Source organism: Epargyreus clarus, unplaced genomic scaffold (assembly GCF_041222505.1).
Source record: "Epargyreus clarus isolate Ecla_fem2 unplaced genomic scaffold, WU_Ecla_fem_2.2 ptg000019l, whole genome shotgun sequence".
Taxonomy (NCBI): Eukaryota; Metazoa; Arthropoda; class Insecta; order Lepidoptera; family Hesperiidae; genus Epargyreus; species Epargyreus clarus.
The window spans coordinates 5536020-5554542 of record NW_027332227.1 but is presented as its reverse complement, the minus strand read 5'-3'; the positions used below and the strand labels follow the sequence as shown (position 1 = coordinate 5554542).

The following is an 18523-nucleotide window of genomic DNA, read 5'->3' as shown; positions in this document are numbered from 1 at the left end:
GTAATCCAGATGGTTTCGAGTACTTAGTTTTTTAATTGGAGAGGTTTAAGAAAGATCCACAAGGTTTCGGGTAAAATCATAAATATAATAAAAAAGCCGACAGAAGTGCTAGCAACGCCTATGGCTATAAAGTTGTAATGCCCTGAACACATACTCTACAATTTATATTAATTTAGTCTTCAGATTCGATCATGAACATAAATATTTCTCCCTAATGAATTGACCTGAAAGGTATGGAAGAAGAACCATGTTCCCGCCGGAGTTCATCAGTTCATCCATTTCGATGGTAGGGTATGTAGAAAACAATAACCAGCTTAACAAATTATAATAGCCGAAAAATTTAAAAAACCCAATTCGTTAAAAAATTGGAACAATTTGATTAACGAAAACAGCATCCAGAAAACAAGTTATTCGTTTTCATTTCATGCCTCTGGTATATAATGATAGTTACATTTCATTTTTCAAATGAAATAAGCATAATAAAATTATGACCTCAGATAATAATTACTCTAAGATTATGACTTGTTGACTCGGTGGTTAATACAATGTTATGTCAGCTTTTCCTACCTTATATCTAGATTTGTTCATTTTATTTGGAATTTATTGAATTGGATTTCACCTCTCATGTATGGTATTTTGAACGGTTGTGACTAAAGCATAGGCACTGAACGTCACGGTCGGAAACCGCAAATTATGTGACAGTTGTAAATATTGTCTGTTGGCACTGACATTTGACAATTGACATTGACAACACTAATATATAACTTATCGTATTTGCATGTTATGTATTGCCAGGTTCGAGTAATTTACAAACTTAGAAGATATTTTATTCCAAGAAAGGTTTGGCGAGAATAGTGAATTCATGAAGACATTAGTCATTACAATAATATTTCATGGTAGAAGCCCACAATGCTCGTATTCGGTATTATAGTGTGAGTTAAATAAAAATATTTATAGAGTTAACATTTAGTAGACAAATCTCTGTTTAAGTATAATAAAAAATGTGCAAACGAGTTTTTTGTTAATTATTTATAATTCCTCGCAACTAGTTCATTAAACATAGGGATTTAAGTCATTTAAAAGTTGTTTTTCCAATATTACGTTACATTTTTCGTTATATTAAGGGAAAATCGGCACAGTGATCTGGCAGCACTGACTATACTAATAATATATCACTATCTAAAATAATAAATAAACAGTAAGAAATGAGTACTGAGAAGTGAAATCTGTACCATAGTATTCAATAATAAGTTACAACTTAAAAATAATATTGTTGTGAAGATATTTTCTTGTGGAATTCCACATATCGTGTGTTTTTATTATAAGATGGAAGAGAGCCACGTCAATGTTTCAGCTTTATCTTTTGAAAAGAATCGCGTAAGTTTATCAACTATAACTTTTTTTAACATACTTAAGAAATTTGTTAACTTTAACAACATCTATGAAGTGTTTTAAAGTTAATAAATTTCAAAGTATGTGAAGAATTATTATTTTAAAAATAATTATCTAAGTATCATTTGCAATACTTAGATAATTATTTTTAAAATAATTAGTTACTTAAACATTACTTAGCCTAATTGAATTTTTGTAGAGTGCTATTGAGATATAGAGGAACTATAAAACATACCTTTTTATTTAAATTTCTTATGAATTAATTTTGTTAATTTTAGATACAGTTTTAACACTGCATACTTGTATACAGCTTGCTCATCTGATTGAGGTAAAAGTGGTTTAAGTATTTTTCATATAGAGTTTCTTTATATACCTAGTGGTAGTTAGACTACAATGATAGGAGTACTTTCTAAAAACAAATACAATACAAGCTGACCCGGAAAACCTTGTACCGCCTCAAATCTATTTATCAAATATATTTCATATAAAATACAGCCTATGTTACTCGTGGACAATGTAGCTTTCGAATGGTGAAAGAATTTTTAAAATCGGTCCAGTAGTTTTGAGCCATCATTCATTACAATCAAACAAACAAATAAAGTTTTCCTCTTTATAATATTAGTATAGATATATAATGAGGGGTAATCCCCTCATTTATAATTATTATAAAACAAAGAATAAAGAGAATTTTATATATCATAATGCCTAAATCCTATCTGAAATCATTATGGACAGATTGCGACTTAGGGTTAAAATAAAACTCCTTGAAAAAATATGTATCCTTTACCACACCTTGCAAACTAAAACACAAATATACTTATAGTGCCCCCTACAAGACTGTCATTACATTTTTTTTTTTTTAAATAATTGATATATATTTCTCATCTAATAACAGCCACAAGAATTATGTAGGTATTTCTTGAAAATAGTCATACCCATGAGTGTTCATAATCTTATCCACCATAGATTATAGAATATTTTATTTTTAAAGAATGTTTTTCAAAATTAGAAGCAGCTTGGTTTTGGTGGGAAAGTGGTCATAAAATCTCAGCTAAAGGAGGGTTGTATATTTTACTTCCTAATCTATGATTTTACTGCATTTTGTTTCTATTGAATGTGATTAATAATCGTGTAAAATTGTAGAAATCAGTGGAAATTTCAAAATAAAATATTCATGAACAATTAAACCATGTGATGTAATAACTAAGAATACTATTTCTGTAACTGATGATTTTAAAATAAAATCCACACATAGGTATGTATGTTTGAAATATATAATCTGCACCGAACTGCTAGTCCGCTCTGAAGTTGTTGCGAGCAGGTGTAGTCATACAATTTACTATGGCGATGGGATTCATTTCTATATTCATAGTGGACTAGCAGTTTTACGCAAACTATACTATTTTGAACAAATAGAAAACAGTAGAAAATACCATAAGGCAATTAAATTTAATAACAGTTATGACTTGTAATTCTTATATCAAGTTGGTTATAAGGTAATATTATGTTGATATTAACATATGATAAAAAGTCTGCTTAATAAATAAGCAATGAATAACAAAATATTTCCTTTACTTTTATTGAATATTGATAGCAATTGTTTCTGTATAATATGTGCCCATTAAGTTTATTTTGTTAAGCTTATGTTTATTTATTATAATATATTTAAATTTTAAGAGTTACGAAGAATGATTATATAGAATAAAATTCAATAATCCAATCTCTCAGGCCTATTTGTTTAGTGACTATTTGTTTTACTGGTTGATTTGGGTAATCATTTGTCTGTTTCGTATATTGATTTTATACAAAATACAAAACACATACTCTATAACAGTGAGAGCAGTTAGAAACTCGGCCCCTCAATCTGTAGGACTATCCCATGTGATTTTTCAAAGCGATGTGCATTGTGCATATTGCAAATAAATTATAATTTGCTTAAATGCTGATAAAACATGGTGAGGAAATCTGCACGCTGAGAGCTCCTAAAAAGTTCTCAAGGGCGTGTGAATTCTACCAATTCGTAATTCGCCAGCACGGTGAACTATGGCCTAAACTGCCTTCTCACTCTGAGAGAAGACCCTTGCCCAGCAGTGGGAGGGTAATGCGTTAACGACGATATTATATAGTACAGACCTATTAGAGTATCCTTATTCAATTGACGTAACTTAATGGTGAATCTAAATTAATATGTTCAAGATTAACATTCACACTGCAATAAGCAGAACGTTCTCATATCGTAGGTACCTATAGTAACAGACAAAGGACAATGAGTAGGTAACAGTAAGTGTGCCAATGATAAGGTAACCCGCAATAAAGATAATGATTCTACTGGAGAAATGTAACGGCATAAAACCTCGCTTGAGACTCCGCACTTTCGAGGATAACTTGCCATTTGACCTCATATTTCTCGATATTATCTATTTATGTTATTTATGTGTAACCTGATATTGGAAAACATTCCAGTAGATTGCGTACATGTGTAAACAGATGATCGGAAATTATAAGTTCGTACATAAACCAATCTATATAGATGGCGAAAGACATTAATTCCATCGAACTAAATTGTCCAGACTTTAGGTTACTTAGGTAGTCAGTCGCGGAGACCAACAAGTCCACTTAACCACGCCTGAGCCTAGACTAGACTAGCGGCACTTTTGGGAATTCAACAGATATTACATTTGTTGATTCAAGTGACCTTTACAGCTTTACCCGATTTTGGTGACGAACCTAAAGATCAGCCGGGAAGACGAAGTCCGTAGGCTGGACGAGAGAGATGTTTTTGAACACAGATTATTCACCTACCGGCAGGAGCGTTGGCTTTTTATGGTAGTTGATCAAAAACAAATTGCATACTATAGGTAAATAATGAATGGTGTAATCGGTACACAATTACACATGCTATTCACAAAAATATGGTAGATGTATGATATCGACGAATAATTTTTACCTCAAACTGTGTTTTCGAATTTATAGTTATGATCACAACTCGCACAACTCACAATCAACCAATTTTACACCTATAAAACTTTTAATTGTATGTCTACATGTGTACATTTACTAATAGTCGTCGTCCATTTTGTCTGGCATTAATAACATAAAAGTCTCATCGAACGATCCTGCTCTCTGAAGGCTGTCGGGCTTACAATCAGTAAACGGCAACTCCGCCAGTTTAGCCTACACACGCATTGACTCACATACGAATGTGTAGTATACGGTTTAATTGGAAACCAAGTAAGTGGGTACTTCTCTCCATATCATCTGATGATCCGCTCTGTGCAGTGCCTTTGACTAATTTCTCGTTAGACGATGCTGATTGATGTGCCATTGTCTCTGTAAACTACAGCTACTGTCAACTGTGTAAACTGTAACTACTGTCCATCTCCAACATATAATATCTTCAGTTACACTGTTAGAGATTATTAATAATAAAATATATGGCATGAAAATATTTTCGCACCCATTTTTATTTTTACTTAAATTTATTAGTTCATAAATAAGTCCTAACATAATTATTTTTACATTAAAAGTAGAATTGTTTGTCCAAAAATATTAACTTAGTTTACATGAGTGGACATGTTATTAATATCGGATTGAATAGATTCCTATAGAAATAACGTAGTGAATTTACAGTGTCTCTACAAACAACAGTCCGAAATTATCTTTGTATTAAATATTAAGGACATCAGATACTACCTAATTGTCAGTAATTGTACAGTGTCTCTACAAACAACAGTCCGAAATTATCTTTGTATTAAATATTAAGGACATCAGATACTACCTAATTGTCAGTAATTGTACAGTGTCTCTACAAACAACAGTCCGAAATTATCTTTGTATTAAATATTAAGGACATCAGATACTACCTAATTGTCAGTAATTGTACAGTGTCTCTACAAACAACAGTCCGAAATTATCTTTGTATTAAATATTAAGGACATCAGATAATACCTAATTGTGTGATGTAATTACACATACATATCTACCTATCACTTGCTATTTCAGGATAATATACAGTTATCTATAAATCATTACAAATAGTTTAATATAGATATCACTTATTGAGCACTGATATCGTAACAATGGGCTTTATAGAACAGTTTTACAAACAAATCTACGTGACAATATTATGTCTAAGCTACAATAATAAAACAGTTCGAGATCAAGTGTAGCACACCACAGTATAAGGATCTATAATTTGTACCGTGGTGGCACTAACGATGATATTCACACAGAGGAAGATTTGTGTTTGCATTTTTTTGTTTTGTAATAATTTCCCTTCTTGCGTATACACATTGTTTCTCCACTGTATGTTTATTCATAAATAACCCAAAGAAGTGTAACTTCTTACGTGGGTACATAAATATAAACACTTTTTTTATATGTCATCATGAGGTCATAAGTTAAATTTAAATCAGATGTTTTCCACATCTCAAAATACACGGACAAAATCGACAGTCAGGTATTTAATAAAATTTCGTTATCTTTATTTGTAGGCACATTTATCTCGCAGGCACTGATCTCACTTTATTATGATATCTAATAATTAGATGTTTTACTTTAATTGTTCGTTCCATTTTTTAAAGCTAACATATTTTGGTTCCCAAATATTAATATGAAATTATGTATCTTTTTGTTTACATATTTAGTATCTAATTTATGACCCTGAATGAATTCATAACTTTGGTTGCACCAAAGTAAGAAATTAGATCCCTAATTGCGTTTCTATCCCAATTTGTAACGCCACACTGAACGAAATGAAATGTCAATATTGTAACAGAAAGATCTGTTGGATTTGCCTAATGAACTTCCCGGTCGCGCAATTTGTAGCAACTTCAGTTCTTATAGAAAAATATTTGAATATATAAAACTTAAGTTCTTCTACATGTACTCCATTATATATGGCCCATTACAACTATATTAAAATGTCAACATGATAATGTAGACCCGCGTAGACATTTAAATTAGATGTTAATGATAAAATATTTAAATGCCTATATTTTTATTTGGCCGTACACCTCGAGGCCAAATCTGAAAAAAAGACGACTTCCGAAAGAACAACTTTAAAGTGGGCTGTGACCTCAGTTTTATTTTAATTTGCGAATGTTGTTTTTATAATGTGTACCAAATACAAAACGTAACTAACTCCTAGAACCACCTACATTATTTAACCGTTCAATAAACAGCCTAGCCTCTTCACTAAACGGTGCCATTCGTCTAGCTACCTGAAAGATTCAATGAAATTTTGCTCTTTAATCAAACAATTACGTAAATCCTAGGTAGCCCCTGGTGTAAGGTAATTAATTAAATTATCTGCATTCGTTGTTGGTCCAAAAATACTAAAAATACAATAATTGTAACTAAATTATAAATTGCTTTACTACAATCACTTTTACCTATTTTTTGTTTATAATATAGGAGAAGCAGACGAGCATGCAGTCCACCTGATGGTAAGTGTCAAGTGCCGCCCATGGACATCTGTAATCAACCCCAGGTAGGATTAGATATTCCTACCTAAGGTCGGGCACAGATGCGCCGCTGCCCCTGAGGACTAAGCTGCAACGCCTCGGAAAAGTCTGTCTCCCTTACCACACCCTCCAAAACGGAACACAGCAGCGCCTAACACTGGTGTGATTAGGTTGAAATAGGTGTGGCGGTGGTGCCGCCGGAGTCGAACCACAAGGGGTTTTACGACCTTCATATTGAATTTAAATTGATTTTAATAATTGTTTCAGTTAAGTTACTGCGGCCAAGATTGTTACAAGATACCTCCAACGCTATGGAAAATGTACGGTGCTAAAGTACTACAACTAGACCTAAGGTAAATAAAATATCACAAAATAAAGCAACCGAAAATGTATCGTGTATTTTTACGATCGACACCAGTATGTTCACAAGAAACTAGCAAAATGAATTCGTGTAGGTATATACGAGTACTACATGTAATTTCGAAGTATATTCCTTTTTGCCACGTAGTTAAAATAGCAAATTTAATCGGCAACGGATGTTACATGCATTTTTCTCGAAGACTACAGAATGAAGTTTGTACTTAAGTATGCAAGTGCGAAGATATACTTCTTGGACGTAATTAATAAAAATAGTGTACAAACGCAATAAATATTATAAAACAATTTTTTACAAAATTAAGTTAAGATTAAAACTTTATGGGAGGGGTGCATACTGCATGGTTTAAATTATATACCATCATACATATTAGTAGCGGATTGTTGCGAAGTAGTTTTAATCCTAACTTAATAGCATGGATTTCCCCAAAATAACGCCTGATACAATTAACTATTTTTACAAAATAATTACACATTTCGTATCATAACTACTTGCCTTATATCATATCGTATTCCTATCGATTTGTATCTTAATATATATCATAATCTATAACATAACCCTTACGCGGGCTGCTTCCGCTACAAAAAAATGTTACATCAATAGTTGGTTTTCTCTCATGGAACGCCTCAAGAAGTATAACTCCGATAATTTTGTGTCGCTGAAAAAACTTTTACTGGTAACTTAATGAACATTCGGATAACTAGTCTGAATAAGATTTTTTCTATATTATAAAGGAATATTTTAGGTTCCACGCTACTTTGTGTTGCGATAAGACTGTTTGTTTAAGAAATACCATAATATATAAAGTTATGTTTTTTTCCGGTCAAATTATTATTTTCCGACTACTGATACTTTACAAAGAGATAACTTTGTATGAAATTACGTAGGCTTTTTTACCCTAAAAATATTGAAGGTATGGGCTATTCTTCCTGTATAAAAGAGAAACCTTCATAAATAAACGTGGAAAAATATGCGGCCCATCTAAACCGATGATGTAAACTAAATCTTCGCTTTTATATATGAAGACGGGTTTGAAAACTGACCCTTTTGCGTCTAGTCCGGTACGCACAACTTATGGTTACTTACTGGTTATGGATATAAATATGGGATGAGCGACGTGTAATAAATCGCCGTGGAAAACCGAAATTCACCGTATTAGATTAGATAGAACGTAATTTCCCTTTATTTATTGCGCACAGAGCTACCACAGCCGCCATCAATCACTCCTCTGATCATCTATCATTGCACGCCTGTGTCTGTTTACGCGCTACTAATTTCCTAAGTACTTACTTTGTCTAGAAAATTAAAACGCTTCGGTATAAGTTGTTTGGATTGCATGCCCTTGGGAACGTGATTATAGCTCTGATGTCGCAAAAACGATTAGTGACATTTCATTGAGATCTATCACTAAAGAGGTGTAAGTAAACGAGAGGATTGTTAATATTCACAAACGGAAACCTGCGTAGCGGATACTAGCCCTTTGTTCAAGGGTCCCGGGTTCAAGCCCTGTGCAGAAAAATGATTAATTGTAAATATAGATATCATTTGCAAGCATCCAAGTCTGAGTAGGTATTTACATAGTCATCATTGTGTTATTGTAGAAGTACTAAGAAACATACATTATTGATTGTTATTACTTTATTGCATAACCATTTAGATAAAATAAAATAAAATGCCTTATTTTACTTATTTCCTACTTAGTCACGTAAAGTGGACGACTTATTATTTATTAAAAACAAATCACTAAGGCTAAGCTACGTCTGAAAAATATGTAATAAGTATTCCAGATTGCTAACAAACAGCCTTAAAAAACAAAAAGATATTAGGCAATTATTTGTCACGCCTCTGTCACGAAGGATCTTGGGACCTAAGTAACTTAAAAGCCCTTATAATGAATTGTTTTGTTGAAGTTTATTATGTCTCATTATATAAATTATGTTTCGAATTTTCTTACTTTGCCTTGGCCCTCGTACGTGGGCTATCAATTTGTAGCGTAATATCTAGTAAATATTTGTGTGACTAATGTAGCCTATATTACAATAAGCCCCCCTAAGCAGTCACGTACTTATCGGGGTACTAATTTTCAAAATCCAGCAAAGTAAGTTTTGCTAAATGTTTGTATATATTTTTTTGTATTGGTACCAATTTTTCATTACGAGAAAGATTGGTGTAAATGATAGAAATAAGTAGTTATCGTTAATCGAAAATTACAGACAGACGTCTAATTATTGTTGTTGGTATACACGAATGTTTATACTTCTATTCCATCTTACAGGAGCGAACTCTAATGTAAACAATAAATAATTTATCAAGAGTGTTTCTCAGAGAACTTGTCACGTAACAACTGTACAATGGAGAGCTTAACAAAGGCGGAATTTCTATTAAGATTTTAATGAAAAAACTCATCAAGTGATTCGTAAAGATTGGCCGTTATTTACCTTAGACAGTTTTAAGAAATTGACTAAGTATCCGGCATCGACTTTAGAAATCTGGCAAAGTTTAATGTACAGAGCACTTTCGTGTTTAATTATAGCAGGCAGGTAAAGTGTAACTTTCCAAAATGTACTCTACGGATACTAAGCAGTTATAATTTTTTTGTGCTAATTAAAGTTTCACAATCCCTGTAGCGAAAACTGAAATATAGCTAAGATTAAAACATTTAAATATTTACATCGCGTTAAAATGCAGAAGAACGAGTCCGCAGACGAGCATAACGTTCTACCATATTATAATTAAACATTAGAAAAAGTCATAAAAAAAATTCATTTTGTCGTTTTGTCGATTGATACATAAAAAGAAACTTTTAACGCCACTCACATATAGGAAGTACTAGCCAATATAAACTTAATAAGTAACCTTCCACACGCAAAATCAAACATTTTGGTAGACATGAAACTCTCAAAACTTAAAGATCGATTGCGGAGAAGTTACGACGTTAACTCCATCCAAATTAAACAAGAAAAGGTAACGTTTGGAATCAAAAGATACACATAAATTATCCCTAAATTCCGGAGTTTTCATTTATTTAGCGCAAAAAATCCAAGAACACTGAAATCTAGAGTACTTTAATATTGAAGGTAGCTTTACTACCTTTTCTTCGATTTCGTGTTTTTGCGCCACTTAATTGCGCATGTCGGCATTGTTCCGCGTAAATTACACCATGACAGCCATTAAATGGCTGACAGAATTGTCAGCTGGCGGCGAGATATCTATACTTACCTATGATTAATACAATGGGTTATCACGAGTAGGACATTGGGAAATACTTTCCTAATAACAGATAACTCAATTCTAATTCTAAGGACGGTAAAATTTGATAACGGCTGATTTGCGTCCTCTATCATGGCAGATTACTTACAATTCATTCACCACAAGTCGGGCCTTTAATCAGTATAAGGAAGAAATTAAGTGCGCATTACAATTATTTGATATCGGCCGATACTCGCCGACCGGCCCGCACGATAAAATCTATAGTTTGCAATGGCTGTTGTGCTATAGAGAAAATATTAAATGATCAATCCTCATTTTTTTCAGTTACAACAATATGGAAACACTTAAAGGATTAGAGCACTTCACAAAGCTACAAGAGTTAATCTTGGATAATAATAAGCTTGGAGATTCTATTAATTTTCCGCCACTGCCGTTTTTGAGGACACTGTCGATAAATAATAACCAGGTACTTAATATACATGCAGTAATATAATTATTTTAATTTGTTAAAAGGATCAATACATAAGTAAGTAAATCTATGTTCCTACTAACAGTAAAAAAAATATTCTGTAAAAAATTGAAAACAACATTTTACTATAGTCTTTTTTATGTATTTGCTAATTGACTTAAGTTAATTACTTAATTATTAAGACATGCAGCCCATCTGATAAGTGTCGCCTAAAGACATTTTGTATCAACCCCAGATAGGATTAGACCTGTGGTAGGCCACAGCCTTACTCAGTCGGCCACGGATGGGGGTAATTACCAACACGCCCTCCAAATTAGAACACAACGGCATTTAACACATACCTACTTTTATCGTTTAGCATATTGCTTAAAAGATAAATATTCTTGGAGGATGGCATTTTCGTATTCAAGAAACATATTATACACTATTCATTTTATTAATGCCTAAAAATAATGAAAATAAACACTTTCAATCACGCAATGTATAAGAAAAAAATCATACGATTTTATAGTTTAAATATGTAAATTTTATTATAAGTAATCCGACTGTGGAATTAAATTTAAATCGAGGCCAAAAGCACGCCTATTTCAATGTAGATATTATAACATTTGAAAATATATTTCGCACGGGTATGCATCCTCGACAATCAAAACGTAACCAAAATATGAATATTGTAGGGTTTCGGTTTAACAAAAATAGTTGAAAATACGGAAGGAAGCACAGATTATACAAGAGAAATAGGGAAGGGCGCGCTACAATATTAATATTATTATGAGACTACTCTCAATAACCTACATTAACCACCACTAATGTCGATTATTTATAATAAATATATCCATATTCGATATGTCTATAGTATAAATACAGCTCAAGCTAATAAAAGCGTGGTAAAAATAATGTTAACTGTCGAATGTATTTTTTTTCTTTCAGATCACCGACTTAGAGGGCTTCATAAATAAAATATGCGATTGTTTCCCATCACTGTCATACTTGAGCCTACTTAGGAACAAAGCATGCCCTAATGAGCTGTCGGATCGTGACAAAGACGACTCCGATTACCAGCGATATAGGTATACCTATCGATAATGTATCATTTATCATTGACCTGACAGTTTCCTATGAAATTCATATTTTTTGGGGAAATTCTGTTTTTTTAACATAACAGCATATAACAGACGAGTATGTAGTCTACCTGATGGTAAGTGGCTACGGCCGCCCATGGTCATCTGTAATCAACCCCAGATAAGATGAAATTCCTACCTGAGGTCACCCACAGATGCGTCGTTACCCCTAAGGCTGAAATGCCTCTGACAAGTGTATACTTGTCGTTTGTTGTATAAGGGTATCCTTACCACACCCTTCAAACCATAACACAGCAGCGCTGAACATAGGTATGGAGGTGGCAAACAATAAGAATATTCGTGTCGTGAATCCATTTTGAGAGACAATAGACAGTAAGGTACTTTCAGCTAACTTCGTTCAGCAAACTTGAAAAATACATCCTATATAGATACGGTACGGCCGTAGTAAAAATGAATTGGCAAAAAAACCTGCATACAAACAGTGATTCGCGTCGTTTACCTACTTTTATATGTCTATTCGATTTTATTGTTACGTGAAGGTAACTGGCAATGTCTAATAAAATTTTATTAGTAAGTAATCTTATCCACGATATGTGCAACTTAGAACTATTGAAAGCTGCATAATGCTTCACAAATATATAGAGCTACTTTACACGTACATTTATATTTTTATAACATGTCGTTGACTGTTGCATTGATCATTCGCTGAATAGCATTACAAAAATGTTCCATCGGTTAGTGCCATTATACATTAGGATAGCATAGCGAACAAAATCTAAGTCTATCGTTAGTGCATTGTTTCGTGAAATAGGTTTTTATTAATTCTGAATAAAAACCTATTGCACATTAAAGATCGAAGATATACATAGTTTTATGATATCAAACAGGTTATCAGAGAGGGAATTCTAAAGAAATTAATTAAAAACATGTCCCAATAACTACTTACGTTAAAGTGCGATTCTTGTACTTTTACTCTTGACGCAATACTGTGCCTCGGTGGGTTACGGTGTTTTATTTATTACAACAAATTTCTATTACCTACGCGCATGATGAAAGTGAATTATTTAGAAATGAGCTTGGAGATAAAGATTACCAAGTACGAATCCAGCCTGCTCGAATAGTTCCAAAATATATTATTTGTAACCGATTGAACAGAAATTTTCCGTCTTGCAATAGGTATATTTAAATTTCAGGTATTTTGTTATTCACACACTGAGAAATCTCCAGTTCTTGGACTCGCGCCGAGTGACATTTGCTGAACGGTCAGAAGCGATAACAAGAGGACAGTTTATGAGGGTGCGAAGACCCCCAGACGACCAGCTCGATGGTCCGAAGGTGCCTGTGACCACTGCCTACCAAAGACCCCTGCCCGTCGATCTAGCTTCGTTGGGAAAACATAGAGGTATGTTTTATTTTATTAAGTGAAAAGGAACGTGAAGTAGTTTTAGTTCGACCGAGGAAGTAGGAACGCCACACTTATTTCTATATGCAGTTCTTCGCTTCGGTGGAATGGAGTGGAAGCCGGCTGTCTTATATAACAGACGAAAATTATGGCAGTCAGGAGTGGCAACGCATGTATTATTGACTTCATAGAATATAGATATTTCCAGATGCCCATTAACGGCACATCACCTATCATCAGACGGACTGCACGCACACACCCATATAAAAAGCATATCGTTACAATTTTGCATTAAAGTAAAGCTTCAAATGTAAAAAGAAAAAGAAAGGATCTGGAGTTTAATTTAATTTTTGTTTCAGGAGCGTATGGAAAATGTAATTATAAGTATACGGGCAAACACTCGGAGGGAAATAGATTTATTGTCAACAGCGACTTGTGACACGATAAAGATATTAAATATGATTTGTATAAATTGAAAGCAAACAAAAATACCTTTATAGTCAATATTATAAAATTTAACAGCTTTAATGTATCTTTAAGAAAAGTTATTAAATTCTCTTTTATATTCTATTTTATATTTATGTTTTATTTATCTTACGGAAACATAAGACCAAGGGCCACTTTCTTATCACGCGTGTTATGCCCGCATGCGGTCTCATCCACATGCATTTCTTATGCCTTTGAAAAGTCAAACAAATAAAAAATACATTATGCATAAGATATATTATGTATTTCTTATTAAATAAATTAATTCGTCTAAATAATACAGATGTGATAATAGATAAGATAATATGTATATTATATCAGTTTACCCATTTTTTTAACTGATATATTATATCAATAAAAAAAATGGGTAATCCTTATATGTAGTTACCGAAATCCGGAGTAACTTAATTTTTTACCAAATTTACCTGACAATGATGCATCCAAATATTGTTGCGATGATAAAAGAAACCACAAGCATAAATAATGGTCTAAGATCCGAAGCTAAATCGAACTGGACCGAGCTGATAATAGAATGAAACTCATTTTATAATGAAATTAGTACATTGGGTAATACATTAAAAATGGGTTTGCAAAAAAAATCCTGGACAGGATAATTTTAATTATTTTTTGAAAAATTAAAATTTAATTGATAATTAAATTTTGCAACATCAAGATAATAAGAAAATTTTATTCTGAGTGAATGTTAAAAACATATAGAATGTGCAGGCTTTGGGTTGCCTATTATTTACGTGGACGAACTACTGGGTTGTCAGGTATAAACAGGTATTTCGCTGGCAACTACTTTCACTCATGATGATAATAGATAAAATTTTATATCAGTAGAAGCGCTGTTTTATTGTGAACACGTTGATATAGGGTTGTCTGCAAAATGAAAATTAATTTTTCAAAAAATAATTAAAATTATCCTGTCCAGGATTTTTTTAGCAAACCCATTTTTAATGTATTACCCAATGTACTAATTTCGTTATAAAATGAGTTTCATTCTATTATCAGCTCGGTCCAGTTCGACTTAGCTTCGGATCTTCTACTATAAAGCATTTATTACTTTTAATGCATGATAAATCAGAATAAAAAATGCGATTGCAGTTATAAATTTATTTTATTGTTTATAAAATGAATACACTGAACCATTAGAACCTCAGGAATGCATGGAGTAAGGACAGCATACATAAAAATAAATTAAGTACTAAAAAATTACTCCAAAAACTGTCCTATATTTTACAATGTAACTGTGGTTTATCATATAAACCTTTAGTATTTAATTCAATGTGTACTTTCCACCAAGCTTTGTATGTACATTTTAAAATACCTACATGATTATGTATGTACATAAAAAATATAAATGCAATTGTTGGCTTTACAACGAGGACTTATCGCCACGTGATGACGTAACAAATGCCTACAATGTTGAAGTCTGTGAGGAATTCCCTGTGATGGACAGTAAATATGTAGCTACAATATATATTTATGTAGATCACTGTTATTATTACTATGATTTATATGATCTGCCATATTAACCTATGAACGGTCACGGTAATATAGAATCAATACACATTATAGCTACATGGACTTCTGGAAGCATGGACTTCGCACTTCGCAGTCACAAAAATAAACACCAAAAATTACCAAAAAGAAAATGGTTACGACTAGATTTTAAGACTTTATTTGCAAATTTCGCTGATATAACAAATCCCTTGCAGAAAATCTTTCATTACACAAAAGAAAATTAATGTAAATCATTTAAAATATCAGTCCCAAACGCCAGTCACTTAATAAAAATTACGAAATAAATGAATGCACATACTTTTTTAATATGCTTGTAATAAAATTGGTACAATTATTAATTTTATTAAAATATTTATCTATCTTTGCTTCCCTAAGTATTAACGTTGACAAATTGGTTAGCTATTATACAAAATATCTATTTATAAATCAGCCGCGACTGACGAAATATAGGTAAAGACATATTCGCTATATTTCCAAACCACTAATCAATGTGTGCTCTGTCCACTCCATACAATTACTGCCCATTCGTTCAACATTGACATTGTATCATCATACATTGCAAATCTTAAAATAATATAGCCACAATTGAAACGAAATCTCAGGTACAGATCCATCAAAATTAGCTGCGTATAGCTCTGCGATTGTACAAAGCTTCGTTGCAATAAATAAGATTAAATATCGCAGGTGTAACATAAAAATTAGTCACGTCACAATATGTGTACTTTTACCACCATGTTATACTGAATTGACTTAATTTTAATGTATTTATTATATTGAGTGACCACTCTTTGTTTTACCATTACATAAGGTCAGCACATTTATGTCGCAACTAATTTTGTTATGAGCCTAAACATATTGGAAGGATTGCGGTTTAAGCATAGCCCTATAATATTAATATAATATAATAAATGTACTATCTAATAAAAATTGGTGACATTGGGCAGCATACAAACTCCCAAATGTCAAATATTTATTGTAATGATCATTAATGTCCATTAATATAAAATTATATTTTAACGACGTACAAACACATAGAAAATAACTTTACATTAAAATAAGCATTGGAGTAACTCTGAGTAAGGCCTCAATTCATGTTAAAATAGCGATGCTCACGCTATAAAACAAATCGATAATAATATTATATTTATTTTGCAATAGGTCATATCACTATAGAATAAATTCGGAGGACTATCATTGACTAATTAATTTTAGTTATCCACTCCTGGCATATTCCATACCATTTCACAATTACATGAGCAACATGAATTTATTCCCAGTTTTTAATAAGCGAGGATTAACATAATTTTTAAGTTATGTCATATAAACATATAAAGAGCAAAACTCTTAGAGTGAATTCAAGAAAAAAATAGGGTTACATCACACTGTTATAACGACCGAATGCCCAAATACAAAATTCAGAAAATATAAAACAATGTTTCTGGATCGAATATACAGTAACGCTGTAACGTTGCCATGTGACTCCCATTTGTGCACAATTAAAGCCATTCAATATTATTACAGATTCCTTTTAGAATGAATGTTAGTGTTAGGCATTATCTATCACAATATAACCTAAATCTACAACCTCTATAATAATACTAAGTATCTGATTATCACTCTATATTTAGAATTTATTTACTGTTGCAAATAATATAATCCAACTTGAATTACACAGCAAAAATTCACTATACACATGAATTTAAATAAATTGATATACCTTAGTTCATACGACATATAAAATACGACAAAGAAAGGAAATCCCAATAAGAACGAAAAAGTCGAAAATAATTTATTTAATAAAACTGGCAAACCACTAGAATACATTTCAATACTGGGACTTGAACAATTTGATGCTTGCATTCAAAAAAGTTTCATAGTATGCTGTAGGTCACATCTATTTATTTAAATCCATGACTACACACAACCTTCACGTGCGTACTCGACAGCTATTTAGTTTGTTTGGGTACTTCACTAACTCCCTAACACAGACATCACTTGATATCAAATATACTACTGACTTATATCGGTAGGTGCTGATTTTTAGTCTAACCACGTCTAAATTTTACAGCTCTTTCATGATAATACAAAATGTACTGAACCAAAATGTGATTTAAAAATAATAAACCCCGAGATTTTATTAAGACATATTTATATTGCCCACTCGCTCTTTTATTATGTTTGTCTCTTTTGTGTAAAAAATTGTAATGATTCAATTTCTAATAACTGAAAAATATCTATTTGCTCTGAAATTTGTATTTTTTTTACAATTATTTTATAGTTCATTGTGACCAACTTAATGTATTCCTCCGCTGGGCACAACTCTTTTTTCCGAATAAAAGGGTTTAGGATATCATTGCACAATTTGACACAGATTCAAAGAATATCCATAGCACCTTGGTTCAGTCAAGATGCAAAATCATTCAGACTTGATGAAATAACGTTATCAAAACGTTGGTAGCTTTTGTCATCAACAACGATACAAAACTTACACATTACATACTCACTCACGACAGTGGTATGAAGCGCACATCCGACATCTATCACATATCACATATTAACTAAAACAGTTGAGTTCTAAAAATATTTCAAACACAGAAATCACCTTGTTTGAAGATACATTAAAATGTCAAGTTGATATTTTAACAATCTCCCTTACAAGAATTTCGCGGAATTTCGTAATATTGCACAGCGTGTGCACATATTAAGGATAATAAACAAAGAGACGTCGAATAGATACATTTCCTACAAAAATTGTAAATATTTTATTACATAGTAACATAAGCTTAACCTCCAAGCACATATATTTACATTACGACATTGTAAAGGTGGATTCATCATTAGCCAATAATAAATAGAAGATTTATTACAACACTGAACAGAAACATGAAGATATGTTTTAAAAAAGGTACAAGTTGAATCATAACATTCATAACCCATATCAGTTTTCTGTACATATACAAAAATATATTAACTACAATATTAATATGGCTCTTGATGTATATTTTATGTTTTCTTTTTATAATACGTACAGTTGAAAGGAAACTTTGGTTAAATATTTATTAGAATATATTTTTAACAGAAGAGGTCTACGTACATAATATACGTATGTGTACG

At 32.1% G+C, this 18523-nt stretch overlaps 1 protein-coding gene across 2 annotated transcripts; it reads left to right on the top strand.

Moving 5' to 3' along the window:
* Positions 1–1175: 1175 nt before the first annotated feature.
* Positions 1176–13971, top strand: LOC140750467 (leucine-rich melanocyte differentiation-associated protein). Of its 2 annotated transcripts, XM_073084003.1 has the most exons (6): positions 1176–1377; positions 7125–7210; positions 10768–10909; positions 11843–11982; positions 13188–13396; positions 13756–13971. In XM_073084003.1, exons 1-6 carry the CDS (start codon positions 1327–1329, stop codon positions 13833–13835), a joined length of 708 nt encoding a protein of 235 aa, XP_072940104.1. In that variant the 5' UTR covers positions 1176–1326; the 3' UTR covers positions 13836–13971. The 2 variants fall into 2 exon arrangements, with proteins under 2 accessions (XP_072940104.1, XP_072940107.1); XM_073084006.1 differs by lacking the exon at positions 7125–7210.
* The last annotated feature ends 4552 nt before the right edge of the window (positions 13972–18523 follow it).